This window comes from Malaya genurostris, chromosome 2 (genome assembly GCF_030247185.1).
Source record: "Malaya genurostris strain Urasoe2022 chromosome 2, Malgen_1.1, whole genome shotgun sequence".
NCBI lineage: Eukaryota > Metazoa > Arthropoda > Insecta > Diptera > Culicidae > Malaya > Malaya genurostris.
The window spans coordinates 319,408,229-319,434,289 of NC_080571.1; the positions used below are offsets into that span (position 1 = coordinate 319,408,229).

Below are 26,061 nucleotides of genomic sequence, written 5' to 3' on the forward strand. Positions count from 1 at the left end.
TAGCAGTAATGGAAACAAAAATCTAGTTCAATGTTGCAACTTTAAATTTGAACTTCATTGTGAAGGTGATTGATTTTAACTTTCATACCTGTCTTAGAGACAGTTCTGATACTCACCTATCGTTAGCCTTACTTACCCGGTTGACGAACAAAGTTACAAACCACTCGCCTGTAGTCTGCAATTAGAATGTACCCATCCTCGATCAGGACAATTTCATTAACCGCCTCTCCCGGCTGTTCGCAAGAGTGTCGTACCTACACAAGACAGCCCGCCTGAACGTGGGACAAGCAAGCGATTATTGCTCAAATTACACGGTACTGACAAATGGCTTGCATGGCACGCATATCTGGTTACGGTTGAATTTGAATTGTACATTCGCTTCGAGTTAATTGAAACTGCACCGTAATTGAAGTCTGTCTCGGGTTGGGGACTGGAAATGCGATCCGGCCACACCTCGATCCGGTTCGCCGGCTGCCCTTCGAAGACTTTCCAATATTTTCTATGATGACAAAAGCCGTGCCAACTCGTAACACTAGTTTACCTGTATATTTACAAAACAGCTCACAGCAGTACCCTAGCAGTTTTCTTACAGCTCTACAAACAATCTAATTTGATTTATGCTAGCTTCTTACTAATTAGCAATATATTATATATCTCATATACTTATTCCCTTGTCGCTCTGCTTTCGTTTATTTCTGTATAGAAATTTTCCTAAATCATCTGCACTTTGACTGTTTCTTGTATACAAACAATGGTTCAGCTTTCAACTTACCTACATAAATAAGCTATGTGTCTGTGTTTGTGTTGGTGTCGGTGTGTCGGTGTGTTGTATGTTGGTGACGATCACTGCGTATGAAAACCGTCGAGTCCTGTAGTGCGGGGGAGTCTCTGAACACTCGGTTCCAGTTCAATCTTCCGCTACGCTACTGCCGACGATGCGACATCCGCATGGTGTGTGGGTGAATGTTTATATGTGTGTGTCTGTGTTCATGTGATGAATGATATTTGCGCGTGTTCGGCGCGAGTCTGCGTCTGTCGCAACTACTCGGGAGACTGGTCGTATGAAGGTGAAGGATTTATGGAAATCGATCGGTCGCTCTTCTGTTTCATCTGCTGCTGTTGAGGCCACCGAACAGTTTAGACGCTAACGTCACCAGATTTCCGAGCAGCAGCAGCTGCAGAACGCCGGGAACACTGAACGGACCCCAGCTGCCGTTGTGGAATGCCCCCGGGGGATGTCGTATCGATGCACCTGCGAAGAAAAGGGTATCGGAAATAATTAAATTAGATTTAATTAGCAAGGATTAATTGTTTGCTTCGGGGAATCGAATTTCGCGCGATGGTTTCGGTAGCAGTGTGCAGTGCTGCAGGGTGTTGTTGAGAGAGAGAGAAAGAGAGAGACGAGCAGTTCAGGGGCAGGACGTTTGATGACACAACCATTTCATTTGGTAATTAATTGAATAACTTGTTTTTCATGCCAAAAGTCGCTTGGCATTGGATTTTAAAACCGAACGCAAAAACAGAACACATAAATGGAGTCAATAATTTTTTTTAATAGCCGCTTAAGTTTGATTGTTCTCTAGACTCTGCAGCAGTGATGCCAGATTGACGCATAGTCAGTATAATACCACAGATAACAGATAACCAGGTACGAAAGAACTAAACGAAATAAACTTCATCGCTAAACACAATTTTTCGATAAAAAAGTGGATTTTCTTAAAACTTTGTCAGTGCCAACTCATGATTAAATTATAGACCAAACGTCGCTTCATGATTAAATTTTAGACCAACCTGAACAAGTTTGACAATGACATAATACACGATTCACGCGTGATCTGTCAAAAACAGTGTTGCCAAAAAGATACCAGCAAATAAATTACGCTTTATATCAGTTTTCTGTGTTAATTCTGAGTACATGCATAGCAATCTAGAAGAACTTGGCTACGATGCCCACTTGAACTCTGGAAAGACATGATATTTCATTTTTGGCAGTTTACACACGCCAAAAAAAATCGTGTAAATTTATGTCGTCTGAGACCAACATATTAGAAAAAAAAAACTAAATTCTTTCAACATAACTCATAAAAAAACTAAATTCTTCAGTTGATTTGACACATTTCTATGATAATACGTTTCTAGTACATTCTATCACCTAATTTAAGTGATATATCATGCAAATTTGCACTTCTGATTAAAAGGCGGAATATATTCATATTTTTTTTAAGTGCACGTACAGAGGAAGCTTGGTGCCCCGGGCATTCTTGGTTTAGTAAGCAAAAACAAAAATAAAAGACTGAACTTTATCTCAAGTAAATTAAAGTTCATTCAAAGTAAAGAGTAAAGAGTAAAGAGTAAAGAGTAAAGAGTAAAGAGTAAAGAGTAAAGAGTAAAGAGTAAAGAGTAAAGAGTAAAGAGTAAAGAGTAAAGAGTAAAGAGTAAAGAGTAAAGAGTAAAGAGTAAAGAGTAAAGAGTAAAGAGTAAAGAGTAAAGAGTAAAGAGTAAAGAGTAAAGAGTAAAGAGTAAAGAGTAAAGAGTAAAGAGTAAAGAGTAAAGAGTAAAGAGTAAAGAGTAAAGAGTAAAGAGTAAAGAGTAAAGAGTAAAGAGTAAAGAGTAAAGAGTAAAGAGTAAAGAGTAAAGAGTAAAGAGTAAAGAGTAAAGAGTAAAGAGTAAAGAGTAAAGAGTAAAGAGTAAAGAGTAAAGAGTAAAGAGTAAAGAGTAAAGAGTAAAGAGTAAAGAGTAAAGAGTAAAGAGTAAAGAGTAAAGAGTAAAGAGTAAAGAGTAAAGAGTAAAGAGTAAAGAGTAAAGAGTAAAGAGTAAAGAGTAAAGAGTAAAGAGTAAAGAGTAAAGAGTAAAGAGTAAAGAGTAAAGAGTAAAGAGTAAAGAGTAAAGAGTAAAGAGTAAAGAGTAAAGAGTAAAGAGTAAAGAGTAAAGAGTAAAGAGTAAAGAGTAAAGAGTAAAGAGTAAAGAGTAAAGAGTAAAGAGTAAAGAGTAAAGAGTAAAGAGTAAAGAGTAAAGAGTAAAGAGTAAAGAGTAAAGAGTAAAGAGTAAAGAGTAAAGAGTAAAGAGTAAAGAGTAAAGAGTAAAGAGTAAAGAGTAAAGAGTAAAGAGTAAAGAGTAAAGAGTAAAGAGTAAAGAGTAAAGAGTAAAGAGTAAAGAGTAAAGAGTAAAGAGTAAAGAGTAAAGAGTAAAGAGTAAAGAGTAAAGAGTAAAGAGTAAAGAGTAAAGAGTAAAGAGTAAAGAGTAAAGAGTAAAGAGTAAAGAGTAAAGAGTAAAGAGTAAAGAGTAAAGAGTAAAGAGTAAAGAGTAAAGAGTAAAGAGTAAAGAGTAAAGAGTAAAGAGTAAAGAGTAAAGAGTAAAGAGTAAAGAGTAAAGAGTAAAGAGTAAAGAGTAAAGAGTAAAGAGTAAAGAGTAAAGAGTAAAGAGTAAAGAGTAAAGAGTAAAGAGTAAAGAGTAAAGAGTAAAGAGTAAAGAGTAAAGAGTAAAGAGTAAAGAGTAAAGAGTAAAGAGTAAAGAGTAAAGAGTAAAGAGTAAAGAGTAAAGAGTAAAGAGTAAAGAGTAAAGAGTAAAGAGTAAAGAGTAAAGAGTAAAGAGTAAAGAGTAAAGAGTAAAGAGTAAAGAGTAAAGAGTAAAGAGTAAAGAGTAAAGAGTAAAGAGTAAAGAGTAAAGAGTAAAGAGTAAAGAGTAAAGAGTAAAGAGTAAAGAGTAAAGAGTAAAGAGTAAAGAGTAAAGAGTAAAGAGTAAAGAGTAAAGAGTAAAGAGTAAAGAGTAAAGAGTAAAGAGTAAAGAGTAAAGAGTAAAGAGTAAAGAGTAAAGAGTAAAGAGTAAAGAGTAAAGAGTAAAGAGTAAAGAGTAAAGAGTAAAGAGTAAAGAGTAAAGAGTAAAGAGTAAAGAGTAAAGAGTAAAGAGTAAAGAGTAAAGAGTAAAGAGTAAAGAGTAAAGAGTAAAGAGTAAAGAGTAAAGAGTAAAGAGTAAAGAGTAAAGAGTAAAGAGTAAAGAGTAAAGAGTAAAGAGTAAAGAGTAAAGAGTAAAGAGTAAAGAGTAAAGAGTAAAGAGTAAAGAGTAAAGAGTAAAGAGTAAAGAGTAAAGAGTAAAGAGTAAAGAGTAAAGAGTAAAGAGTAAAGAGTAAAGAGTAAAGAGTAAAGAGTAAAGAGTAAAGAGTAAAGAGTAAAGAGTAAAGAGTAAAAAGTAAAGAGTAAAGAGTAAAGAGTAAAGAGTAAAGAGTAAAGAGTAAAGAGTAAAGAGTAAAGAGTAAAGAGTAAAGAGTAAAGAGTAAAGAGTAAAGAGTAAAGAGTAAAGAGTAAAGAGTAAAGAGTAAAGAGTAAAGAGTAAAGAGTAAAGAGTAAAGAGTAAAGAGTAAAGAGTAAAGAGTAAAGAGTAAAGAGTAAAGAGTAAAGAGTAAAGAGTAAAGAGTAAAGAGTAAAGAGTAAAGAGTAAAGAGTAAAGAGTAAAGAGTAAAGAGTAAAGAGTAAAGAGTAAAGAGTAAAGAGTAAAGAGTAAAGAGTAAAGAGTAAAGAGTAAAGAGTAAAGAGTAAAGAGTAAAGAGTAAAGAGTAAAGAGTAAAGAGTAAAGAGTAAAGAGTAAAGAGTAAAGAGTAAAGAGTAAAGAGTAAAGAGTAAAGAGTAAAGAGTAAAGAGTAAAGAGTAAAGAGTAAAGAGTAAAGAGTAAAGAGTAAAGAGTAAAGAGTAAAGAGTAAAGAGTAAAGAGTAAAGAGTAAAGAGTAAAGAGTAAAGAGTAAAGAGTAAAGAGTAAAGAGTAAAGAGTAAAGAGTAAGAAGTAAAGAGTAAAGAGTAAAGAGTAAAGAGTAAAGAGTAAAGCTAATTTACATTACATCGACGAAAAAAACATTTAAACTCAACGTTTTAAGGGCTGAGGGCGGTGTGTTTTATTGCGTTTTAGAGGGCTATTTTCACGCTTCAAAACTGATTATCTCAGAAACGGTAACGAATATCAAAGAACCCAACTGACAATCTCTTAGGAAATTAGTTTAGATTGTTCTGTGAAAATTTCAGAACGATTCATTGACTTCGGGAAAGTTTTTTTTCTGAAGGAAAAACTGCATAGCTGAAAACGGCAGCTTTCAACTTGTTCATTGAATATCTCGCCTTCCAAGGCATGCATTAAAGATCTATCATGACAATGTCTGGATTATTTAATTTAGATGCGATTATTGCATAAAACATAGGTGTTGGCGCGATAAAAATGAAGTGAATGTTATTTTTGTGAAGGTAAGTCGATTTCTATGGCGGCGCCATTTTTTTCTGCTAAACGTCACGAAACATAAGAGAGAAATACAATCGGCTCAGAAAGGCTGCCAAACAAGCGGTAGCTTTATTGGATTTTATGTGATGTAAAGAGTAAAGAGTAAAGAGTAAAGAGTAAAGAGTAAAGAGTAAAGAGTAAAGAGTAAAGAGTAAAGAGTAAAGAGTAAAGAGTAAAGAGTAAAGAGTAAAGAGTAAAGAGTAAAAAGTAAAGAGTAAAGAGTAAAGAGTAAAGAGTAAAGAGTAAAGAGTAAAGAGTAAAGAGTAAAGAGTAAAGAGTAAAGAGTAAAGAGTAAAGAGTAAAGAGTAAAGAGTAAAGAGTAAAGAGTAAAGAGTAAAGAGTAAAGAGTAAAGAGTAAAGAGTAAAGAGTAAAGAGTAAAGAGTAAAGAGTAAAGAGTAAAGAGTAAAGAGTAAAGAGTAAAGAGTAAAGAGTAAAGAGTAAAGAGTAAAGAGTAAAGAGTAAAGAGTAAAGAGTAAAGAGTAAAGAGTAAAGAGTAAAGAGTAAAGAGTAAAGAGTAAAGAGTAAAGAGTAAAGAGTAAAGAGTAAAGAGTAAAGAGTAAAGAGTAAAGAGTAAAGAGTAAAGAGTAAAGAGTAAAGAGTAAAGAGTAAAGAGTAAAGAGTAAAGAGTAAAGAGTAAAGAGTAAAGAGTAAAGAGTAAAGAGTAAAGAGTAAAGAGTAAAGAGTAAAGAGTAAAGAGTAAAGAGTAAAGAGTAAAGAGTAAAGAGTAAAGAGTAAAGAGTAAAGAGTAAAGAGTAAAGAGTAAAGAGTAAAGAGTAAAGAGTAAAGAGTAAAGAGTAAAGAGTAAAGAGTAAAGAGTAAAGAGTAAAGAGTAAAGACTAAAGAGTAAAGAGTAAAGAGTAAAGAGTAAAGAGTAAAGAGTAAAGAGTAAAGAGTAAAGAGTAAAGAGTAAAGAGTAAAGAGTAAAGAGTAAAGAGTAAAGAGTAAAGAGTAAAGAGTAAAGAGTAAAGAGTAAAGAGTAAAGAGTAAAGAGTAAAGAGTAAAGAGTAAAGAGTAAAGAGTAAAGAGTAAAGAGTAAAGAGTAAAGAGTAAAGAGTAAAGAGTAAAGAGTAAAGAGTAAAGAGTAAAGAGTAAAGAGTAAAGAGTAAAGAGTAAAGAGTAAAGAGTAAAGAGTAAAGAGTAAAGAGTAAAGAGTAAAGAGTAAAGAGTAAAGAGTAAAGAGTAAAGAGTAAAGAGTAAAGAGTAAAGAGTAAAGAGTAAAGAGTAAAGAGTAAAGAGTAAAGAGTAAAGAGTAAAGAGTAAAGAGTAAAGAGTAAAGAGTAAAGAGTAAAGAGTAAAGAGTAAAGAGTAAAGAGTAAAGAGTAAAGAGTAAAGAGTAAAGAGTAAAGAGTAAAGAGTAAAGAGTAAAGAGTAAAGAGTAAAGAGTAAAGAGTAAAGAGTAAAGAGTAAAGAGTAAAGAGTAAAGAGTAAAGAGTAAAGAGTAAAGAGTAAAGAGTAAAGAGTAAAGAGTAAAGAGTAAAGAGTAAAGAGTAAAGAGTAAAGAGTAAAGAGTAAAGAGTAAAGAGTAAAGAGTAAAGAGTAAAGAGTAAAGAGTAAAGAGTAAAGAGTAAAGAGTAAAGAGTAAAGAGTAAAGAGTAAAGAGTAAAAAGTAAAAAGTAAAGAGTAAAGAGTAAAGAGTAAAGAGTAAAGAGTAAAAAGTAAAGAGTAAAGAGTAAAGAGTAAAGAGTAAAGAGTAAAGAGTAAAGAGTAAAGAGTAAAGAGTAAAGAGTAAAGAGTAAAGAGTAAAGAGTAAAGAGTAAAGAGTAAAGAGTAAAGAGTAAAGAGTAAAGAGTAAAGAGTAAAGAGTAAAGAGTAAAGAGTAAAGAGTAAAGAGTAAAGAGTAAAGAGTAAAGAGTAAAGAGTAAAGAGTAAAGAGTAAAGAGTAAAGAGTAAAGAGTAAAGAGTAAAGAGTAAAGAGTAAAGAGTAAAGAGTAAAGAGTAAAGAGTAAAGAGTAAAGAGTAAAGAGTAAAGAGTAAAGAGTAAAGAGTAAAGAGTAAAGAGTAAAGAGTAAAGAGTAAAGAGTAAAGAGTAAAGAGTAAAGAGTAAAGAGTAAAGAGTAAAGAGTAAAGAGTAAAGAGTAAAGAGTAAAGAGTAAAGAGTAAAGAGTAAAGAGTAAAGAGTAAAGAGTAAAGAGTAAAGAGTAAAGAGTAAAGAGTAAAGAGTAAAGAGTAAAGAGTAAAGAGTAAAGAGTAAAGAGTAAAGAGTAAAGAGTAAAGAGTAAAGAGTAAAGAGTAAAGAGTAAAGAGTAAAGAGTAAAGAGTAAAGAGTAAAGAGTAAAGAGTAAAGAGTAAAGAGTAAAGAGTAAAGAGTAAAGAGTAAAGAGTAAAGAGTAAAGAGTAAAGAGTAAAGAGTAAAGAGTAAAGAGTAAAGAGTAAAGAGTAAAGAGTAAAGAGTAAAGAGTAAAGAGTAAAGAGTAAAGAGTAAAGAGTAAAGAGTAAAGAGTAAAGAGTAAAGAGTAAAGAGTAAAGAGTAAAGAGTAAAGAGTAAAGAGTAAAGAGTAAAGAGTAAAGAGTAAAGAGTAAAGAGTAAAGAGTAAAGAGTAAAGAGTAAAGAGTAAGAAGTAAAGAGTAAAGAGTAAAGAGTAAAGAGTAAAGAGTAAAGAGTAAAGAGTAAAGAGTAAAGAGTAAAGAGTAAAGAGTAAAGAGTAAAGAGTAAAGAGTAAAGAGTAAAGAGTAAAGAGTAAAGAGTAAAGAGTAAAGAGTAAAGAGTAAAGAGTAAAGAGTAAAGAGTAAAGAGTAAAGAGTAAAGAGTAAAGAGTAAAGAGTAAAGAGTAAAGAGTAAAGAGTAAAGACTAAAGAGTAAAGAGTAAAGAGTAAAGAGTAAAGAGTAAAGAGTAAAGAGTAAAGAGTAAAGAGTAAAGAGTAAAGAGTAAAGAGTAAAGAGTAAAGAGTAAAGAGTAAAGAGTAAAGAGTGAAGAATAAAGAGTAAAGAGTAAAGAGTAAAGAGTTATATGATAAGAAATTATTACCTAATTTTGTCATGTTATGTAAGATTTTTTTCATTGCCACATTTTGATTGGTTTGACGTAAAATCACCATAACCCAGTTCAGTTTTGCAATGACTTAGTGGAAGCATATATTAGACAAGCCTCTTAAGAAAGATTTGAAAAAAGATATGCTCAAGGACAGGGCTTGAACCTGCGTTCTTGTGCAATCCGTGCATACGCGTTTTACCATTTTCGCCACCTTGAGCTGTGACAGACACAGTTCTACAATAGCACCGCGTTGCTAAGCGTACATTGAACAATGATCTAAATCCTAGCCGCCTCACGACCGGTACCCCATATTCAAGCATCTTGATTGTTCATCAAACAACAACACGCTAGTTTTCTCGCTCTTTACCTAGTTTCCGCTCAAGAAGTGGGTAGGAGAGCAAATAAATTTGAACTAGAGGAGTCACAGACGAAAAGTAAACATATTTGAAAGCAGTTATGTGCCCAAGCACATAATTTGGCTAAACCAACTTGTAGCTTAGTACGATGAGATCTGAATTCGTAACATTATTTTGACTTCATTGTCACCATCATAAGCCAACTTATTTCGTTGTACCTCTCCAATATGCAGTAAAAATGTTTTGTTATCTTTTTTTATGAATAACTTTATAATTATAATTATATTTCTATGAAACGACTAGCAAAAATAAATATAAAACTTTTTTTTATTTACAGTGAAATTAAATTTTCTGTTATATCATGCCGTTCTTTAAAAAGTAAACATATTTGATTGTGTTTTTGACATATTACAAATAATACAATAAACTTAAACTTATGACATAAAAATTAAAAAGAATATTTTTGTTCTCATAATTATTTACGGCAGATTCTATAAACAATCGATTCTATTGAAAGTAATGTTCTGGATTTTTGAAAAATCAATAAGAAATATCATAATGCAATGAAAAACCATCATAGAAAGTTGCGTGCCAGCAATTATTTTAAAACTTATGATAAAAAGATTCTAATTCTAATTCATCTTTATTTGCAAGTCTTTTAATGAACCATATTATCATTATTTGAGCAAAACATTAAAACATTAATTTATGCAAGAATGATTTCACGAATTCTGATTCAGTTTTAATTGCCAAAAATCATTTTTGTTCGATTTAAAAAATATCCTAAGGTGGTAAAAATCTAGCAGAATTATTTCAGCAGAGCACTTTGCTCTATAGAATGAAATTATCTCCGAAAGATTAGAACACGAATTAAGAAAATAACGAAAATTGTAGGAATTGATACGATTTCTAATATTAGTCTGATGGTAGAAATCGGACAGATTTCAAAAGTCTGATGGCTCGCTAATTTACATTACATCGACGAAAAAAACATTTAAACTCAACGTTTTAAGGGCTGAGGGCGGTGTGTTTTATTGCGTTTTAGAGGGCTATTTTCACGCTTCAAAACTGATTATCTCAGAAACGGTAACGAATATCAAAGAACCCAACTGACAATCTCTTAGGAAATTAGTTTAGATTGTTCTGTGAAAATTTCAGAACGATTCATTGACTTCGGGAAAGTTTTTTTTCTGAAGGAAAAACTGCATAGCTGAAAACGGCAGCTTTCAACTTGTTCATTGAATATCTCGCCTTCCAAGGCATGCATTAAAGATCTATCATGACAATGTCTGGATTATTTAATTTAGATGCGATTATTGCATAAAACATAGGTGTTGGCGCGATAAAAATGAAGTGAATGTTATTTTTGTGAAGGTAAGTCGATTTCTATGGCGGCGCCAAACGTTTCCTTGAAAATTGAAGGAAGTATTCCGTATCATAATTTAATCCGCCTATCCGTTGAAATTCTCGAAATCCGTAGATCGATGGAGATTTCCGTAGATCTGACATCACTGCTTTGCAGATCAACTTTCCCCGAAAAATAGGTGTTTCATAACAGAAAAAAATAAATGGCCAAAATCAGCACATTCACAACCACTCAGCTTCCGAATCGGTTCCAACTGAATGCTCGACCGGTTCACGGAAAGCTTTGTGCGGTTTTTTCTTTCTTTCTCTCTCTCTCTCTCTCTCTCTCTCTCTGTCGTGAACTGCTGCCAGGTTCGGGTCAAAAACTGTACACAGCAGAATAAAACAATGCCCCACCTTAATCAGGCTTGACCAGGTCAGATAATCCCGAGCACGTTGAGGATTTCGTACGGTGCGGATGCAGGGGGATTAAAAATACGAAATGGCATGTTCACGGAGGCCGGACTGTGCTGGTGGAAATTACGCGAACAATGAAACAATAAGCACCGGATGACAATCGGGCCAATCGTAAAATGTGCATTTCCGCTGTCACCCCAACTATTTGCGTTGGTGTTGTGTGATGTGTGGTTTCTGCTTGACTGATGAACGGCTGACGTTTCGCTGATGTTGCCATTGACGAACGAACGACCGACCGACCGACCGCAGCTGATGGTCAACGAGTTGATGCCTTGTTTGCCTGTTCTGAGTGGAGCTAGTATTTTACTGGTCCAGATTGCTTACATACTCCAGGGTAAAATTTCATACGGACTGAACTCATTATGTGAATTTAATCTCTTGAAATAACTTTATTTTATCTTATAAGCTTCAATTGTAGTACTCTTATAATGAAGAGTTTGTTTCAACTTTTAAGAGTAATTCGTCTTCTCTTGAACTGATGCCACAAAAAGGGTTTAAAGCCCCATCAAGAGAGTATTCTTTTTAGAAACATTTCTAAAATTAATCCGGCTATTCACGATTCCACTGCTCTGCCAACCAACATCTCGTTGAAAATGTGCTCGACCTAAGCGAGCTGGTATTCAGGTACCATACGTGAAACATACGCAGGCACACACGCACACACATCGGTCATTGTTAACAACCTTGTTGGTCATTTTGCGGTATCCTCGGAATGCTGATGCGGGATTTGCAGCTCATAAATTACTTAAAATTACTAATTAATTGTCCATGATGTTGGTCCGGTTGCTGTGTGCTCATTGGTTTCTGCTGTCATGCCTCAGCGGATCCTTTTCCGTACAGGCAAAGGTTCAGGCACAGCAGAGGGACTACGGTTCGAGGGGCCTGGGAGTGGCTGGCCGGCCGGCCGTCACGGCGTTGATACGGCAACAGACAACAGATGCGCTCGTGTCACATCCGACGCTCACCGAAAACGATGATATGGTCGGATATGGACAGCGTTTGTGTTCCAAGATGAAGCTGCTAATTATGCCTATTCATGCGATTAAATTTCCATCCATCATGGTTCCATCCTCGAAGCTTGATTCCTCTCAGGTAGCTTTAATTAATGATTCATGATCGATTACGGATGCTTCGTCGGAAGTAACTTGGAATATTAATAGCGGAAAGTCTAACTGCAATTCAATTGATTGTTTGCTTTTAGTGAACCATAAATCCTTTTTTCGAACATAAGGATAAAAATTTGAGAAGAGTAGTGGAGTAATATTTTTCCAACTCTGGTAAGTAGGAGCTAATTTCTCAAAAATAGTGATGAATTCTTCTAGTTCGCAGGTATCGCAATTTGATGACCACAAACTCACATAGGAATTGAAATTGGGAGCCGCTGAAGTAAGTTTGTTTGGCTATCAACTAATATGGCTTACAATTTGGAGTAGTCACGGACCACTCATTCTCATGCTATTCATTAATGATCTTTGCAGTAAGTATTAACATTATTTTGCATTATCGCAAGACTTGAGGAATCACATTCAGTAAAAAGCGTTCAAGCAGACAGGTTGTGTTACTGGCTTGTGAGTTAAGGGCTGAGGATAGTACCGTAAAGTGGTAGGTTTTTTGCTATTTTTCCGTTTCAAATTAAATTTTCTTGAAATCGGCGCAGAATGTAGAAAAACCCACCCGACAATGTCTTCGAAATTGAGAATATTCTGTGAAATTTTCAGAATGATTCATTAGGTTTAGCGGTCGTGTTGTTTTTTTCTGATCTCTACTTGTTCATGGAATATCTCGGCTTTGAAGGCTTGTATCATAAATCTACCGTGACAAAGTCTAGATAATTTATTTTAGATGCGATTAGTACATAAAAACATATACGTTATCGCGATAAAAATAAAGTCTTGTGTTTTTCTGTGAAACAAAGTCAGTTTCAATGCATCCGCCATTTTTTTCGCTTTGGTTTCCTGATAGCATTCTGAAAAAGGAGAGTGAAGTAAATTTGGCTCGACAAGGCTGCCAAACACACAGACATTCTATCTTTGTGAATGTTGAATATTTTTTCATTGCTCATTGGAATCCATGTAATGTCCAACCCATACGATAGATTAATGTGATAAAACTTCTTATCAAAATAATAAAATGTATGCTGGCAACCCGCTACAGTTTGCTCATATACGAGAGAGTATAAGAGAAATACGATGCGCAAAGGGAATTGAGCGAGCCACGTATAGTAAAGCCTTGGTATTACATTCCTGTAGTGGAACTTGACCTTCTGTTTCAACAGACTTCGCAGCCGATTCAGAGTGTACAGAACCAGTGCATGGCTGGGGCTACGATTCTACTGACACTACGAATCCTTCCATGTCAGGGCTCAAACATACGACAACTGGTTTGTAAGACCAGCGCCCTATGCATTGAACCGCCAACCCGGGACAAAGTGAGCCACGTGGTCGATTTAATACTCAACACGTGACCCTCTGTCCTCAGACCTTAACGGCTATCACCGAGTCAAGGCAACTTTAGCTGCAGGTAAACAAAACCCGGCTGCGCCAATTGCAAACGCAGCAAAGGCTGGTTTACAGCCAATATTCGGGGTGTTCCTGACTTGAAAGCAATCGAAGAAGGCCATCCCATTCATACGCACAGAGGTGAAGAGACACAGAGGTGCGAACGCATAGAAGTGCTCAGACACAGACGTGCGGAGACGAAGGGGTGTAAAGGCACAGAGGTGCTAAGGCACAGAGGTGCTAGGGCGCATCAGCGCATAGCCGCAAAGACAACCACCAGGTATCAGTCCGTATGGTGTACAGTACCGGTTGCGGTGGACAAAACGAAGCATTATCGTGTGATGCTACACAAGAAGCATCACAACTCATCGTCAACAAGAGCTACAACGCTGTATCTAAGGCCAGGTACAGACAGCGTACAGACCAAGCACAGCGAAGAACACGACGGCAGAGCAACGGAGATAGAAGACAGCAAATTTGAAATAGTTAGAGCGAGCTTCATGCCGAGTACCTGTGGAAAGCAGAAAGCGACTAACAGGTAGATCTATAATTTTATTTTATTTCATTTTAAAAAATACTCCCGTTTATATAATTCAGTTGGGATCAATTATTTAAACATATTTATGTAATGGATGGTCTAATGGATGAGAATTCAGGAGATCCATCTCTGCCAACAGGCGAAAATTTAACGGTTCCTAACTCGCAGAGAACGAAGTTTTACAATGAAACTTCTGCGGGCCCATGGATAGTATATTTTCGGCGTAAAATGAAGGCATTAAATTTATTTTATATATCTAAAGAATTGACATCACGTTTTCCCGCTACCAAAGAGATAGTAAGAATCCATAAAGACAAGATCCGCGTTGTAGTCGATTCCTTAAAGCAGGCTAACGAGATTGTTGTTTGTGAATTATTTACCCGCGAATATCGCGTATATATTCCTTCGAAAGACGTTGAAATAGACGGTGTTATCACCGCAGCGGGTCTTTCGGTTAAAGAGTTGCTTAAGCATGGAGTTGGACGTTTTAAAAACTCTATGCTTGAGGGAGTAAGGATACTCGAGTGCAAGCAATTGTACTCAGCATCTTTCGAAAAAGGAAACAAAACTTATCGACCTTCAGATTCGTATCGAGTAACATTCGCTGGATCTGCCTTGCCTAGCTATGTCCACATCGATAGAGTTTGCCTTCCTGTTCGGCTTTTCATACCAAATGTTATGAATTGCACGAACTGCAAAAATTTTGGCCACACAGCTACTTACTGTAGTAATAAGTCGAAATGTATTAAGTGTGAAGGGCCCCATAAGGACAACGTTTGCAGTAAAGCAATTCAAACATGTATTTATTGTGGGGAGAGTCCTCATGATGATCTTTCAGTATGCGCTGCATTCAAGTTGCGTAAAGACAAAATGAAGCTTTCATTAAAAGCACGGTCTAAGTGCACATATGCAGACATGCTTAAAACGATCATTCATGTCCCACTTTTGGAAACCGAAAACGGGTTTTCAAATCTTGCGGGGCCAGAGGAATCTGACTCTGACGGAAATAGTGAAGATACCTCGTTTGTCACTCCTCAAGGGTCTGTTAAAAGGAGATTAGCAAACCACAAAATACCAAAAAGACACCCAAAATTACACCTTCAAAAAAAGATCCCCGTATTAAAGCTAAAAATTCGAATTTAAAACCAAAAACATGTTTAATCCACCTGGCAGTGAGATGATACCTTTTTTATCAATCAGCATGTGTTTTTTGCATGAATATTCTTCGGTGTTTAAGTTTTCATGACATTATTTTAATGACCGTTGTTTTAAGCGACAATTTGAGATTTTAATCACTCATTACTCTGTAATGTCGAAACTGCAAATCGGATCGAATTTGAATCTAGAAGTGTGATAATCGATTAAACATGCCATGATATGTAAGTTCCACTTTAGAGTTAACGGTAATTTAAGGTACTTCCAGAGCCGGTATTCAGGAACCAGCATAACCCAAACCGATTCGTATGGCCATATGACGAATAAATTACAACATTTTGTCGTGAATACGACTTACTTTACTATGGGGTGCCTTTTCAAAATTTACCCTCTGAGAGAGTGATAAGTTTTTGATCGTGAATATCTCCTGCTGTATCCAACGAATCAACATAATTTTTGCTACATGCCATCGGAAATATGATCACAATTTTATGATGAAATTTTCAGTTGTGTGACATAATCTCAAACAATTCCAAATTAAACTTTTCTGAAATGTTTGGTATAAACGAGTATCAAAGAGGACTCAAAAACCCTTTCAGATCATAAGGCGCGTTTGCCTTGCTCGTATTTTTAAAGCTCATAGCTCAGTGATCTGTGAAAAGATTTATATAATCTAACTACCAATAGAATCGAAATTTTTCAACTTAAACGTGTATAGCAACAGCATTGAAGTATTTCAATAGTACACTATTGAAAACTCTGTCTCATTTGACCCATGTCAACACCAGCCAATCAGAACGCGTTCTGAGGAAGAGAACAAAATATCTGCTGCTGTACAACAAATCGTTCGAGAAAAATGTTCCGAAAAGTTTTGAATATCGTAGTGAGTTCCACAATTTGGCCCTTCTGAAAGGCAGGAATGAATCTCGTACAACATCCTGATAGTTTCTTTTAATAAATTATGCAAATCCGAAATGAAATAATCGACATTAAAATTCTGTATGCGGCTATTTTTATAGCCTTTAGGACCGCCCGTTAGTGAAAAAGCTACAAACGAAATTACATATAAAGAAACCTCTTAACAAAAATTTGATCAGTTTGGATTCTATCGCCACTGCGAGCAGATGTGTTTTGTGTCGTTTGCAAAGCAAGAGCGATTACGTCACAGCTGCCAGTCATTTGCATTGGTGAAAAAGCAACGGTGGAGAGCATTACACAAAATCAGCCGTTCTAATGGCTCTAAAAGTTTTCTAAAGAATTATTGGGATTTGTTGTTCGCAAATCGAAGGGAAATATCCTCAGTTAGGTGCAAATCTAGAACAGTTTGGTTAGATTTGTGCACTTTTCGCTGTGTGAAATTCACAGTAATCGAGATCAAGTGAAGCCTTCTTTGTTTTTGCGAAAAATGTGAAAAAGGGGATGCTTTCATAATTCATACAACTGATCAACTAATTGATATTCGGAAGTGTTAAGGAACATGTCAGTTGTTTTCGTATTCACGACAGCCAGTTATGTCTCTGACATTACCCACCCGCTTTTTGAGTCCAACTTTGAAGCTTTTCGGGATTGTCATCTTCTATGTCGGTTTGAATTTTAAAAATTCATCATCATGTAATTCGAGAATCGGAAGTCATAATTCGATAAAATAAATCAATTTTGTATGGGACTATAAGTTTATTTCAATTTGAATTTTTGTTTCTGAAATTCGATTAGGCTTTTTTTGAGAAAACGATTGAGCTTTGAGAAACGATTTTATACTGGAACCGGATTTCTAAAATCGGTATGGCCGAAGTCAGATAAATTCACCTGAGAAGCTGTATAGTTTACATTTGTTTCAAAATATTTGAAAATCAGTGATGACATCTTTGAGAAATCATAGCATAAATTAAATTTTTAGGTGCCTTCTGAATCGACAACTGAATACCACTAAAACTGAAAAAAGTTAATTTTTTTATCGACTATCCAAATCTGCTAACCCGATAAACCTGATTAATTTATGTGGAATAGACATTTTTATACCAATCACCCTGTATCTCCGAAACCGGAAGTTGGATCTGACTGAAGAGCAAGATGTTTTATAGAATCTTGAAACTTTTCATTTGAATCTTAGATCGGTTCAGCCATCTACGAGAAGTATGAGTTACACAATTTTGATTTCGTTTCACATATCATCCTGTAGTTCCGGAACCAGAGGTCGGAACCAAACATAATTCAGGAACTTTGTTTGGGGGCATACGACTTTTCGTATGAATCTGAATTTATAGAAAAGAAATTTTCCGAGAAAATTGAGGGAAATTATTTGTCACACATGCATTTGCTGAACTCGACGAACTGTTTCGAATGGTATATGGATGTTATGTTCTTCCAGCATTTATTGCTGTAAGTAGTTTAAAACAATATAATTAAAAAAAAATCTGCCATCATCTGGTTTATATATGTCATATTCGAACGATTATGTTGCTAAAAACGAGCCGTGCTAAAATCGGTCCGAGGCTATATGTCATGAAAAAGGATGCTGTACACAGTCTTTCTGGTACTTAGAAACAAATGTATGTAGCAGTATAAAAAATCGTGTTTTATGTTGCTCCCAAGCATTTCTTTGCCAGATAGCGCTCAAAACTCCTACTGCTGGAATAGGGGGAAAAGTCGTTTACACAAAAATTTCGATATCTCCGTTAAAAATGGACGGATTTCAACCATCTATGGTTTGTTGGATAGTTATCACCGTGCGGAATCTAAGTCTGGAAACATATTCTGTTTTCAAGGTCAATTGTGACAGATACTGTCAAAAAACTGAAAATTTTGACATAAAACTTCGGATAACTCAAAAAGTAAACATCCGATCTCAAAACCATTCAATAGCGTTCTGGGTGACGGGGAGACCTTTCATTTGCGATTAGTTTGATCAAATTCGGTCCAGCCATCTCTGAGATCTCGACCTCTTAGTTGACAACACACATACAGACACACACACACACGGACATTTGCTCAGTTCGTCGAGCTGAATCGATAGGTATATGACATTCGGTCCTCCGGGCCTCGGGAAATTTTTCGAAAGTTTGAGCGAATTCTGTACCTATTTTATATATTTATAAAAAAAGGTAAAACTGTGCCTCCTGGTTTGTCAAATTCACAAACCAATTCAGGAACTAGCACAAGAAATAACAATAATCCAGTGGGCTCCGTTTCACAGCCACCATTAGGATTACTGAAGTTTTTGGAAATTGTAGAATGGATTTTCGCAGCATTGAATATTTCTGAACCTCTAAAGACTATTATAACGGCATTCCTTCCAATAGCCAGAACTTTTTTGAAACAGTTATCAGCTCAATGGCCAGCTCTCTCAGGTTTTGTATCATTTGATGGATAATTTATCATCCGCCGCAAATGATTCAGTCACTGTCTTGCAGTGGAATTGTCGAAGCATCATGCCAAAACTTGATTCATTTAAAATTTTATTGCATAGTCAAAAATGTGATGTATTTGCTTTATGCGAAACATGGCTTACTTCAAACATAGCTTTAAATTTCAATGATTTTAACATTATACGTCTCGATAGAGACTCTCCGTATGGTGGAGTGCTTTTAGGAATTAAGAAATGTTATTCCTTTTATAGATTAAACATTCCTTCGACTTCTAGTATAGAAGTTGTTGCTTGTCAAATAAACATTAAAGGAAAGGACAGTTGGATTGCTTCGGTATATATTCCTCCAAGAGCTCAAGTTGGACAGCGACAGCTTAATGAAATTGTCGAAGCTCTTCCTGCTCCACGATTGATTCTGGGAGATTTCAATTCGCACGGAATGTATGGGGCTCCGTTTACAATGATAGCAGATCATCTTTACTTTAACAGAAGGCCTCCAAACTCTTGGTGGGACAAAGAGTGCTCAGATGTTATACACGCGGAACAAAATGCTTTCAAGACGTTTTTAAAACGAGGAGGAGGAACTCCTCAGAATATTGAAAAATTCTTGACTTTAGAAACCAAGTACAAGAGCATACTTCGGGCCAAGAAATGTAGCTATTGGATACATTTTGTCGAAGGTTTGTCAAGAGAAACCTCAATGAGCACTCTTTGGAATACGGCCAGACGAATGAGGAATCGTAAAGTAGGAAATGAAAGTGAGGAATACTCGAATCGATGGATATTTGATTTTGCGAGGAAAGTTTGTCCAGATTCTATTCCTACGCATAGCATTATTAGGGAGTCTTTTCCAAACAATGGTACCATTGATAGCCCCTTTTTAATGATGGAACTTTCCATAGAACTCATGTCTTATAACAATAGCGCTCCTGGGTTGGACAGAATTAAATTCAACTTGGTGAAGAATCTGTCCGACCTCGCAAAAAGACGTTTGTTGGAATTGTTCAACAAGTTTCTTGAGCAAAATATTGTTCCACCTGACTGGAGGCAAGTGAAAGTTATCGCCATTCAAAAGCCGGGGAAACCAGCTTTTAATCACAAATCATATAGACCCATTGCAATGTTGTCCTGCATCGTAAAATTGTTCGAAAAACTTATTCTTCGACGTCTCGACACTTGGGCCGAGACGTACGGTTTGTTGTCAGATACTCAGTTTGGGTTCCGAAGAAATAAAGGGACGAATGATTCCTTGCATTACTTTCGTCTGACATCCAAATTAGCTTCGCTCAAAAACGACAAATGGCCTCTGTATTTTTGGACATTAAAGGAGCATTTGATTCAGTTTCCATTGATGTTCTTTCAGACAAGCTCCACCAACATGGACTTCCAGCGGGCTTATACTGATTATTCATTTTGCTTCTGAAACGTTATAATAAATTGTCTATTTGGCTGGAATGTGATCTAAAATGATTTTCAGTAGGCTTTTGTGGAGTTTACAGTTGCAATGCGAGATTTATGATGTAACAATCAAGACTGGTACAAGTATTCACTAAAATTAAAAATGTTTGGATTAACCTTACAAAAAATTGAAAAAAAGTTGTTCGTCTTCATGGTTCTTTTCTGAACTGCCATCATAATTCGGAAGTGTCGTTGCAGTGAAAACTGCTAAAAACTTATACAATTGCCACTGTGAACCACAAAACTCCAACTTTATCTATCGCATTTTTCAAAAAAAATTTCTACATTTCTAGACCAGATATCCAAAAGTTGAAAAAGTCGGTTCAGTAGTTATTAAATTTAAAAAAGCCAGTTCTCTAGAATTTCGATTTTTTTATTCACCCTAATGGCAAAATGAAACAATACGGGTTTAAAATTTTTAGATGGGAAACGATTGTAACAAATATTACGAATTTCTGAGAGGTCGTATATCTTTTTCTCGTGGAATTTCTGTACTTATATGAGGAACACAAGAAAAATGCAGCTTAAATATTTAAAATAAGACAGTGATTCTGACAATTATTGTATAGTCCTACGTCAAAAAAAATCGAACCACCGCTTAAAGCTGTTTCCTATCATTTTTCTTGAAGATTGATCTAGCAGTAGAAAGCGGAGAAAACAACTTTTGAAATTTTTCAGCATTGACTGTAATTAGAACCTTAAGGAATTGATGAGAAGTCACGTCAATGCACAAATCTTTAAATAGTCGTCTGATTCCTGGAACAACTAAACAACAAAACAAAAACATATACAGAACTACTTTGGACACTAACACAGATTGATCCTACTCAGACACATACATTTTAGACGTGGAACTACTCGGCTCCGTTCAGCCATTCAGTCGTCAGTAGGCAATCGACGAGAAATGATTAATTTTTACTTCTTTGTCCTATCGGTAGCATGTTTAATTTGCATTCAAGGTGTCTTTGGTCAAGGTAAAATCACTGATTCATATGCAAATGAATTCTAACACGCACCTTTTTTTTATTTCACAGCAGAACGAGTCGCAAGTAAAAGTAAGATCGTAACTTATTGGAGGTAATGAATTGATGAATTTGTTTTTTTAAATGATTTCAGAATGCGCTGAGTTCGTCAATCAGAACACGCAGAAATCGTTCGGAGGACCTCTCCTTCTGTCTCCTGTGGTTCAGGAAATTTCCGCTCCCAACTGTTCCTCGTCCGTCGAATTGATCGTGAATGGGGAAGCTGCGGGTGCCAACGAATTCCCGCATCAGGCCCTGCTCGGATATCCAGAAGCTAACACATCCCTGCGAAAGGTGGAATTCATCTGCGGTGGTTCACTGATCAGTGATCGGTTTGTGCTAACCGCGGCCCATTGCGGAAGACCTTCGGTTGTTCGACTGGGCGAGCATGTCATTGGCGAGATTGGGGAGGAGGTGGATTTCGATGTGGAAGATTACTTGAAACATCCGGAATACAGTGTGTCCAGATCGTACCACGACATTGCTTTGGTAAAACTGGCCGAGGTGGTGTTTTTTTCGGCACTGATACGGCCAGCTTGCCTCTGGACAACCGAACCGCTGAATGTGACATCGGTCGTGGCAACCGGTTTTGGACTCACCGAGTTCGGTGAGTTTCGGCATTGAAAAAAAAAACTAGTACGAGGGTGAAAGTACGATGACTTCTCCGAACTCTGTTTCAGTTGGTAATTCTTCGACGGTGCTGATGAAGGTTCGGCTCGACTTGATGCCGAAGTCACTGTGCGAGGAAAAGTATTCACTGCTCAGAAAGTTCTCCGATGGCATTCGTAGCGAGCAGCTTTGTGTGGGCAGCCAACGGGGTGGAAAGGATACCTGCCAGGGTGATTCCGGTGGGCCGATTCAGGTGGTGACGGATGTGAAAAGCTGCACCTATCACATCGTGGGAATTACCTCCGTGGGTGGATCTTGCGGTTCGGGACGTTCGGAAGCCGTGTACACCCAGGTCGCCAGTTATGTCGATTGGATCGAACGAAAAGTGTGGCCTGAGGAGTACCAAACATTCTCCGCTTCGATAGAATCGAACCACAGAATCGTGTTTCCCGATGATTAGTTGTCAGTTCTATGATAAAGTACTTCTTTTCAAATGTATGAAAATAAGATAAAATTTTCTTTTTCGTAGTAAAACACAAACCAATAAAACTCATCCTTCAACGTCGCTAAGAATAAGAAGATAATATCGGTAGATTGTCATGTTTTCGGATGATTGATCCCATCAGATTACAATTAATTAAGTTGATTATGCTCGTTTGCCGCACACTGTCTATCTACCTTTCTCTCTCTCTCTGTTCATTATCCCCACACAGCATACAAAAGTTGGCACTTTAGAGACAAGAAATACTGGAACTGAACGAATAACATTCATACTCACCGTTCTCCTTCCACTCCTCCACACCGTAATCACCGACCATCAGCGGATCGATCTTTTTGTTTGCTTTCCGACCTGTGTGCGGCATTGTTCCGTGGTGAGGTCGATGACGGTAATGTCGCCGCAGCGTGCGGCCCGGGGAAGGGGTTAAATGAGAGAACAAAGAATGATAAATGAATTGGTATCATCTAGTCGAAGTAGACTGATTCCGTTTTCCATTAGGTTTTCATTATCAAGCTCCAGTTACACGTTAAAGTGAAATGATGGCACCGCACTCGGATCAAGTTTAACCCAAAGTGACATCGTTTCACTTAGCGTGTATACTCCACACAGTGTCAAACATCAGAGATGATACGGATCTCCGGTCTACCGAGAAGGGAGTAACTTTTGTTTGGTTTACTCTATCGACTTCATTGCTCCTTTTGTTGTACCAAGCTAATAATATTGATTGTCATCGGCACTTCTTCCGTCAGTCAACAACCCAAATGGGGTGGAAGATTCTAGGAAAACCACTTGTCATTCCACACTGTTCAGGGTTTGTTGGCTGCTACTACGGCTCTCGGACCAGAGATTTGACGAATGGAATTTCAGTGTTTCGGTGATTGCTCTGTTCAATTTGATTAAATTAAGGATTCTATGGAACGTAAAACTACTTTTGTTAGCTTAAAGAGACTAAATTCAAACTGTACTTTTATGAAATTAAATATCAGAATTTGTTTGCTACGCTTTTCATTTCTAACTATCCCTTAATCAGTGATGCCATGTCAAATCTTCGCATCCTTCAGAAATATGGATTCTTTAGACAAGACAATTTGTTGAAATCAATGGTGCCTAGACATTTCCTAGAAAAATCTGCAACAATTACTATCAACTTAGTGAATATATTGAGCAGCAACCAATTTCTTCCGTAGTGGAAAAAGTGCCTTTCCTTGTATTCAAATCACGTGAAAATTACGCTTGAATATTGTGAAAATGTAATTGTAATCCGGACGACTACGCTGAATTTTTCTACTCTTGTTTCGATTGTTGTTCAGTGTGATTTCGCTATTTGATTCAGGTTTCGGAACAAGATAATAACTAAAACCTATTAACGATGATTGCCTTTCTCACACAGATAAACTATGCAATCACTGTTTTGTCGTGAATACGACTTACTTTACGCCTTTTCCAAAATATACCCTATACAAGAATGGGTAGAACTCGATCGTGAAAATCTCTAGTTGTACTTAACCCAACAACACAGGACACACAGGACGACTGCTTTAAGGTAGTCAGGCACATATCAGTTCCGATTTTCTACTGGACGAGTATGAAAGGTAAATTTGGTCGAAAAACGCTCATTTCTTCCAGTGCGTTAGATGGAACTGGATGTCGTGGTGAACTTCTCCTTGAAGCTTGAATTGCTTTGACCGTACTCTCATTTGGACTTTGGTCGTCAGGAGGATCAGTCACCAGCAATGAAAGCAGACCTTTTGCGTGGTACAAAACCTCAAACGCACAGGTTGTGCTCTCGATTGGACGCAAATCGCATACAGCTGCAGAATACAGGATTTTAACAAACTTTGGATCGTTTGAAAGCTACTATCGAGCCATTGATCAGGTTCAAATATCAAATGGCTGTGACTTTTGGTTCCAGAGATATGATGGTATAAGTAACGTGACCGACAAAACACGTTGATTTTTACTGCTCTTATTTTGGGATCACCTCTAATTTCGTAAAGCGCCTATTGTTTATGAATAAAATAAAATATAAACAGGCGTAATTTTCACTTTTGGTTCCACAACTGAACAGCTAGTAAGAGTAACAGGAATTCTAAAATAAATATCGTTTGAATGCTGCGATAAATTCAACTTTCAAATCACTTCCAAAAAACACTCAAAATTGCTGTTTAAAATGAAGAAAACGAAAAACTACCTGAATACTTGTGTAGCTTTTATTCGACTAAAATTGACCAACTCTGTCCAGTTTCTCTGCTGAGTGCATTGTTTACACATGCTCAGTTGTCAGTAATATTAACACTCCTAATACCAAGCCTAAAAAAGTTACGCGAAGCATCAAGCCTCAAAAAAAGTTGGAACGGTAACTTTGAGCTATCATAGCTCAGTTGCTACTAGACCAATTTCGATAAATTTTTCACCCTCGAATTTTGTGAAGTTTGTAGATTATTTTAAGTATACCATTATTGATGATCTTTTAGGAAAAACTAATGAAAATCTGATTTTTCCCGTTCCAAGTTTTTTTTCAAGCTCAAAATGTGCCCTATCTGCATTCATGCGGCACCTGCATCGCGAATCGGATATTGAGAACTTCAGCTTTACCGAGTCATAACTTTGTTGTTAGTCAACCGATCTTCAAAATTTGTTCACCATTGGAAAGGTAATACTTCCAGAAATAAAATGCACCGAAAAAAAAACTAACAATAGGGTTGTCTATCTAAAGTTATAATGAAAACTGTAGATAGATGACCTAAGAAAAGGTGAGACTTTTTACAATGATCGTAAATATCTCGAAATTCAAAGCGATGACTTATATATTTTTACACATCATTCGATTGCTAGTGATACCAGCTACAATTTTCGCTCAACTACCATTCCTACACAATCAAAAGAAAACTTTAAAAAATCGATAGATTTATAAATATATATGAATTTTTCATTTTTTTTTTTCACATGTTTGTATATAACTCAAAAATTAAAGCGATGACATGTACATTTTTTTGATTCAAAATATTGGAATCATTACCAGAAACAATGTATTGATGACCAAAATTGTATATCCGTTCAAAGAATTTCAAGAAATTTGATACAAATACAGAGAATTTGTATTATTGGGAAAATTTTGCCAAACAACATGAAATCAAAACTTTTAAATTTTATGACATATATTTTTTTATTATTTTAGATGGAAGTTTATTATGAACAAAATTTACAAAAAAAACTGAAAATTTTAAAATTTTTAGTAAATAACCTAAAACTCTAAAAATAGTTATATTTTTGTATTGGATGCAAAATCTAAACAATATTTATGCACAACCCAAGCGCAATTGATAACTACTAAAATTCTGATTTTGTTGTAGGTTTGCCGTAGAATCTCAAAAAATAGGTAAAAGATCAGAAATTTTAAAATTTCCGAGTTAAATTGCAATTTAGGGGGACAAAAACATTTGTGGCTTAACCTTATACTATAGAGCTATGATGTCTTCAAAACAAATGATCAGTGAAGATAAGCCATATGTCGATGTACATGGTATTAGGGTGGCTCTTAATATTAAGGTGATCCAAAATTTATTTTCCGGATGTATTGAGGTAGAGGACAGCATTCTTCGGTAAAATTGTAGATAAACTTATATCGAGCAGCTTTGCTGAGGACACCATAGTAGTATCTTCAACGGTGTTAGTGTTACAGCTATTTTTAAAGAGCAACTTAGGGTCTTCCTCAAAAAATCAGATTTTTTGCTCTAGCATTTATATTTTTCTTTTTTCGTATAGGTATCTTTAAAACATCTTTTAGAGTTTGTTAAAACCAATTTTTTAATGACTGACGTATTCAGGTAGCATTTTCTGAACCGAAGTTATAGGCAAAACTAGTTCAAAAACAGGTTATTTTTAAACTGCTATATCTAACATTAAGGCAAACGAAAAAAAATCTGTTTCTTGTATTTGACAGAAAATATTTTCTAGCATGTTTATAAATAAGGCGGAGAAGATATTTTTAAAAAAAATTTTAAATTATGTTCATATATTGGGTGCAGAATGGTGTCGCTTTTGTAAAATCTCTAAGGCCTCTCGATGGTTTTAGGTTTTATCAACCGTGCATTTTGGCACCTGCAGATCGTTCAGCATCCTTTCGGGGATGCAGGACGACTTATTCTCAATTCCCTTCCATGTTCCTTTTATCATTCCCTTCCCATCAGGAAGTTGATGAGAAGCAACGGCAAGGCACGAATCTCCAAATAACTAGGGGAACATGTCACTAGAGCCAATTAATTCTGATAACATAGGTGCAGGGTTTCATTCAGTAAAAAGCATTCAAACGAAGAGGTTGTTTTTCGAGACGAAGACAACTGTAAGCTGCAAATAGATTGGTTGGTTGGTGCTAATCGCAAAGGCTGCTGCAAAGCCAATATTCGGGGCGATTCCAGTTTCATAAGTACCTGAAATAGTGGAACTCAAAAATCAAACAAAATTGTTTGGAGAATACATATTTTATATGAGAATAAGAGAGATATGAGA

General features: G+C 36.1%; 2 protein-coding genes across 6 annotated transcripts in view; one reads left to right on the forward strand and one right to left on the reverse strand.

The window, feature by feature from the left end:
* LOC131431261 (serine protease snake-like) overlaps positions 1-21,625 on the forward strand; it is a 104,121-nt gene extending 82,496 nt beyond the window's left edge. Inside the window, exons 1-4 of one of the 4 annotated variants that reach the window (XM_058596870.1) lie at positions 19,604-20,396; positions 20,460-20,477; positions 20,539-21,051; positions 21,125-21,625. In XM_058596870.1, coding sequence (XP_058452853.1) covers positions 20,327-20,396; positions 20,460-20,477; positions 20,539-21,051; positions 21,125-21,513 — 990 coding nt within the window. In that variant the 5' untranslated portion in view covers positions 19,604-20,326 and the 3' untranslated portion in view covers positions 21,514-21,625. Of the gene's footprint in view, positions 1-19,603; positions 20,397-20,456; positions 20,478-20,538; positions 21,052-21,124 lie in introns of those variants that run through there. The other 3 variants (XM_058596869.1, XM_058596871.1, XM_058596872.1) reach the window with 3 other exon arrangements.
* Positions 522-26,061, reverse strand: part of LOC131431260 (lachesin) — a 534,183-nt gene continuing 508,643 nt past the window's right edge. For both annotated transcript variants that reach the window (XM_058596868.1, XM_058596866.1), the window contains exons 12-13: positions 21,832-21,903; positions 522-1,252 (exon numbers count right to left, since the gene is read on the reverse strand). In XM_058596868.1, the coding sequence (XP_058452851.1) occupies positions 1,107-1,252; positions 21,832-21,903 (218 nt within the window). In that variant the 3' untranslated portion in view covers positions 522-1,106. The remainder of the gene's footprint in view (positions 1,253-21,831; positions 21,904-26,061) is intronic.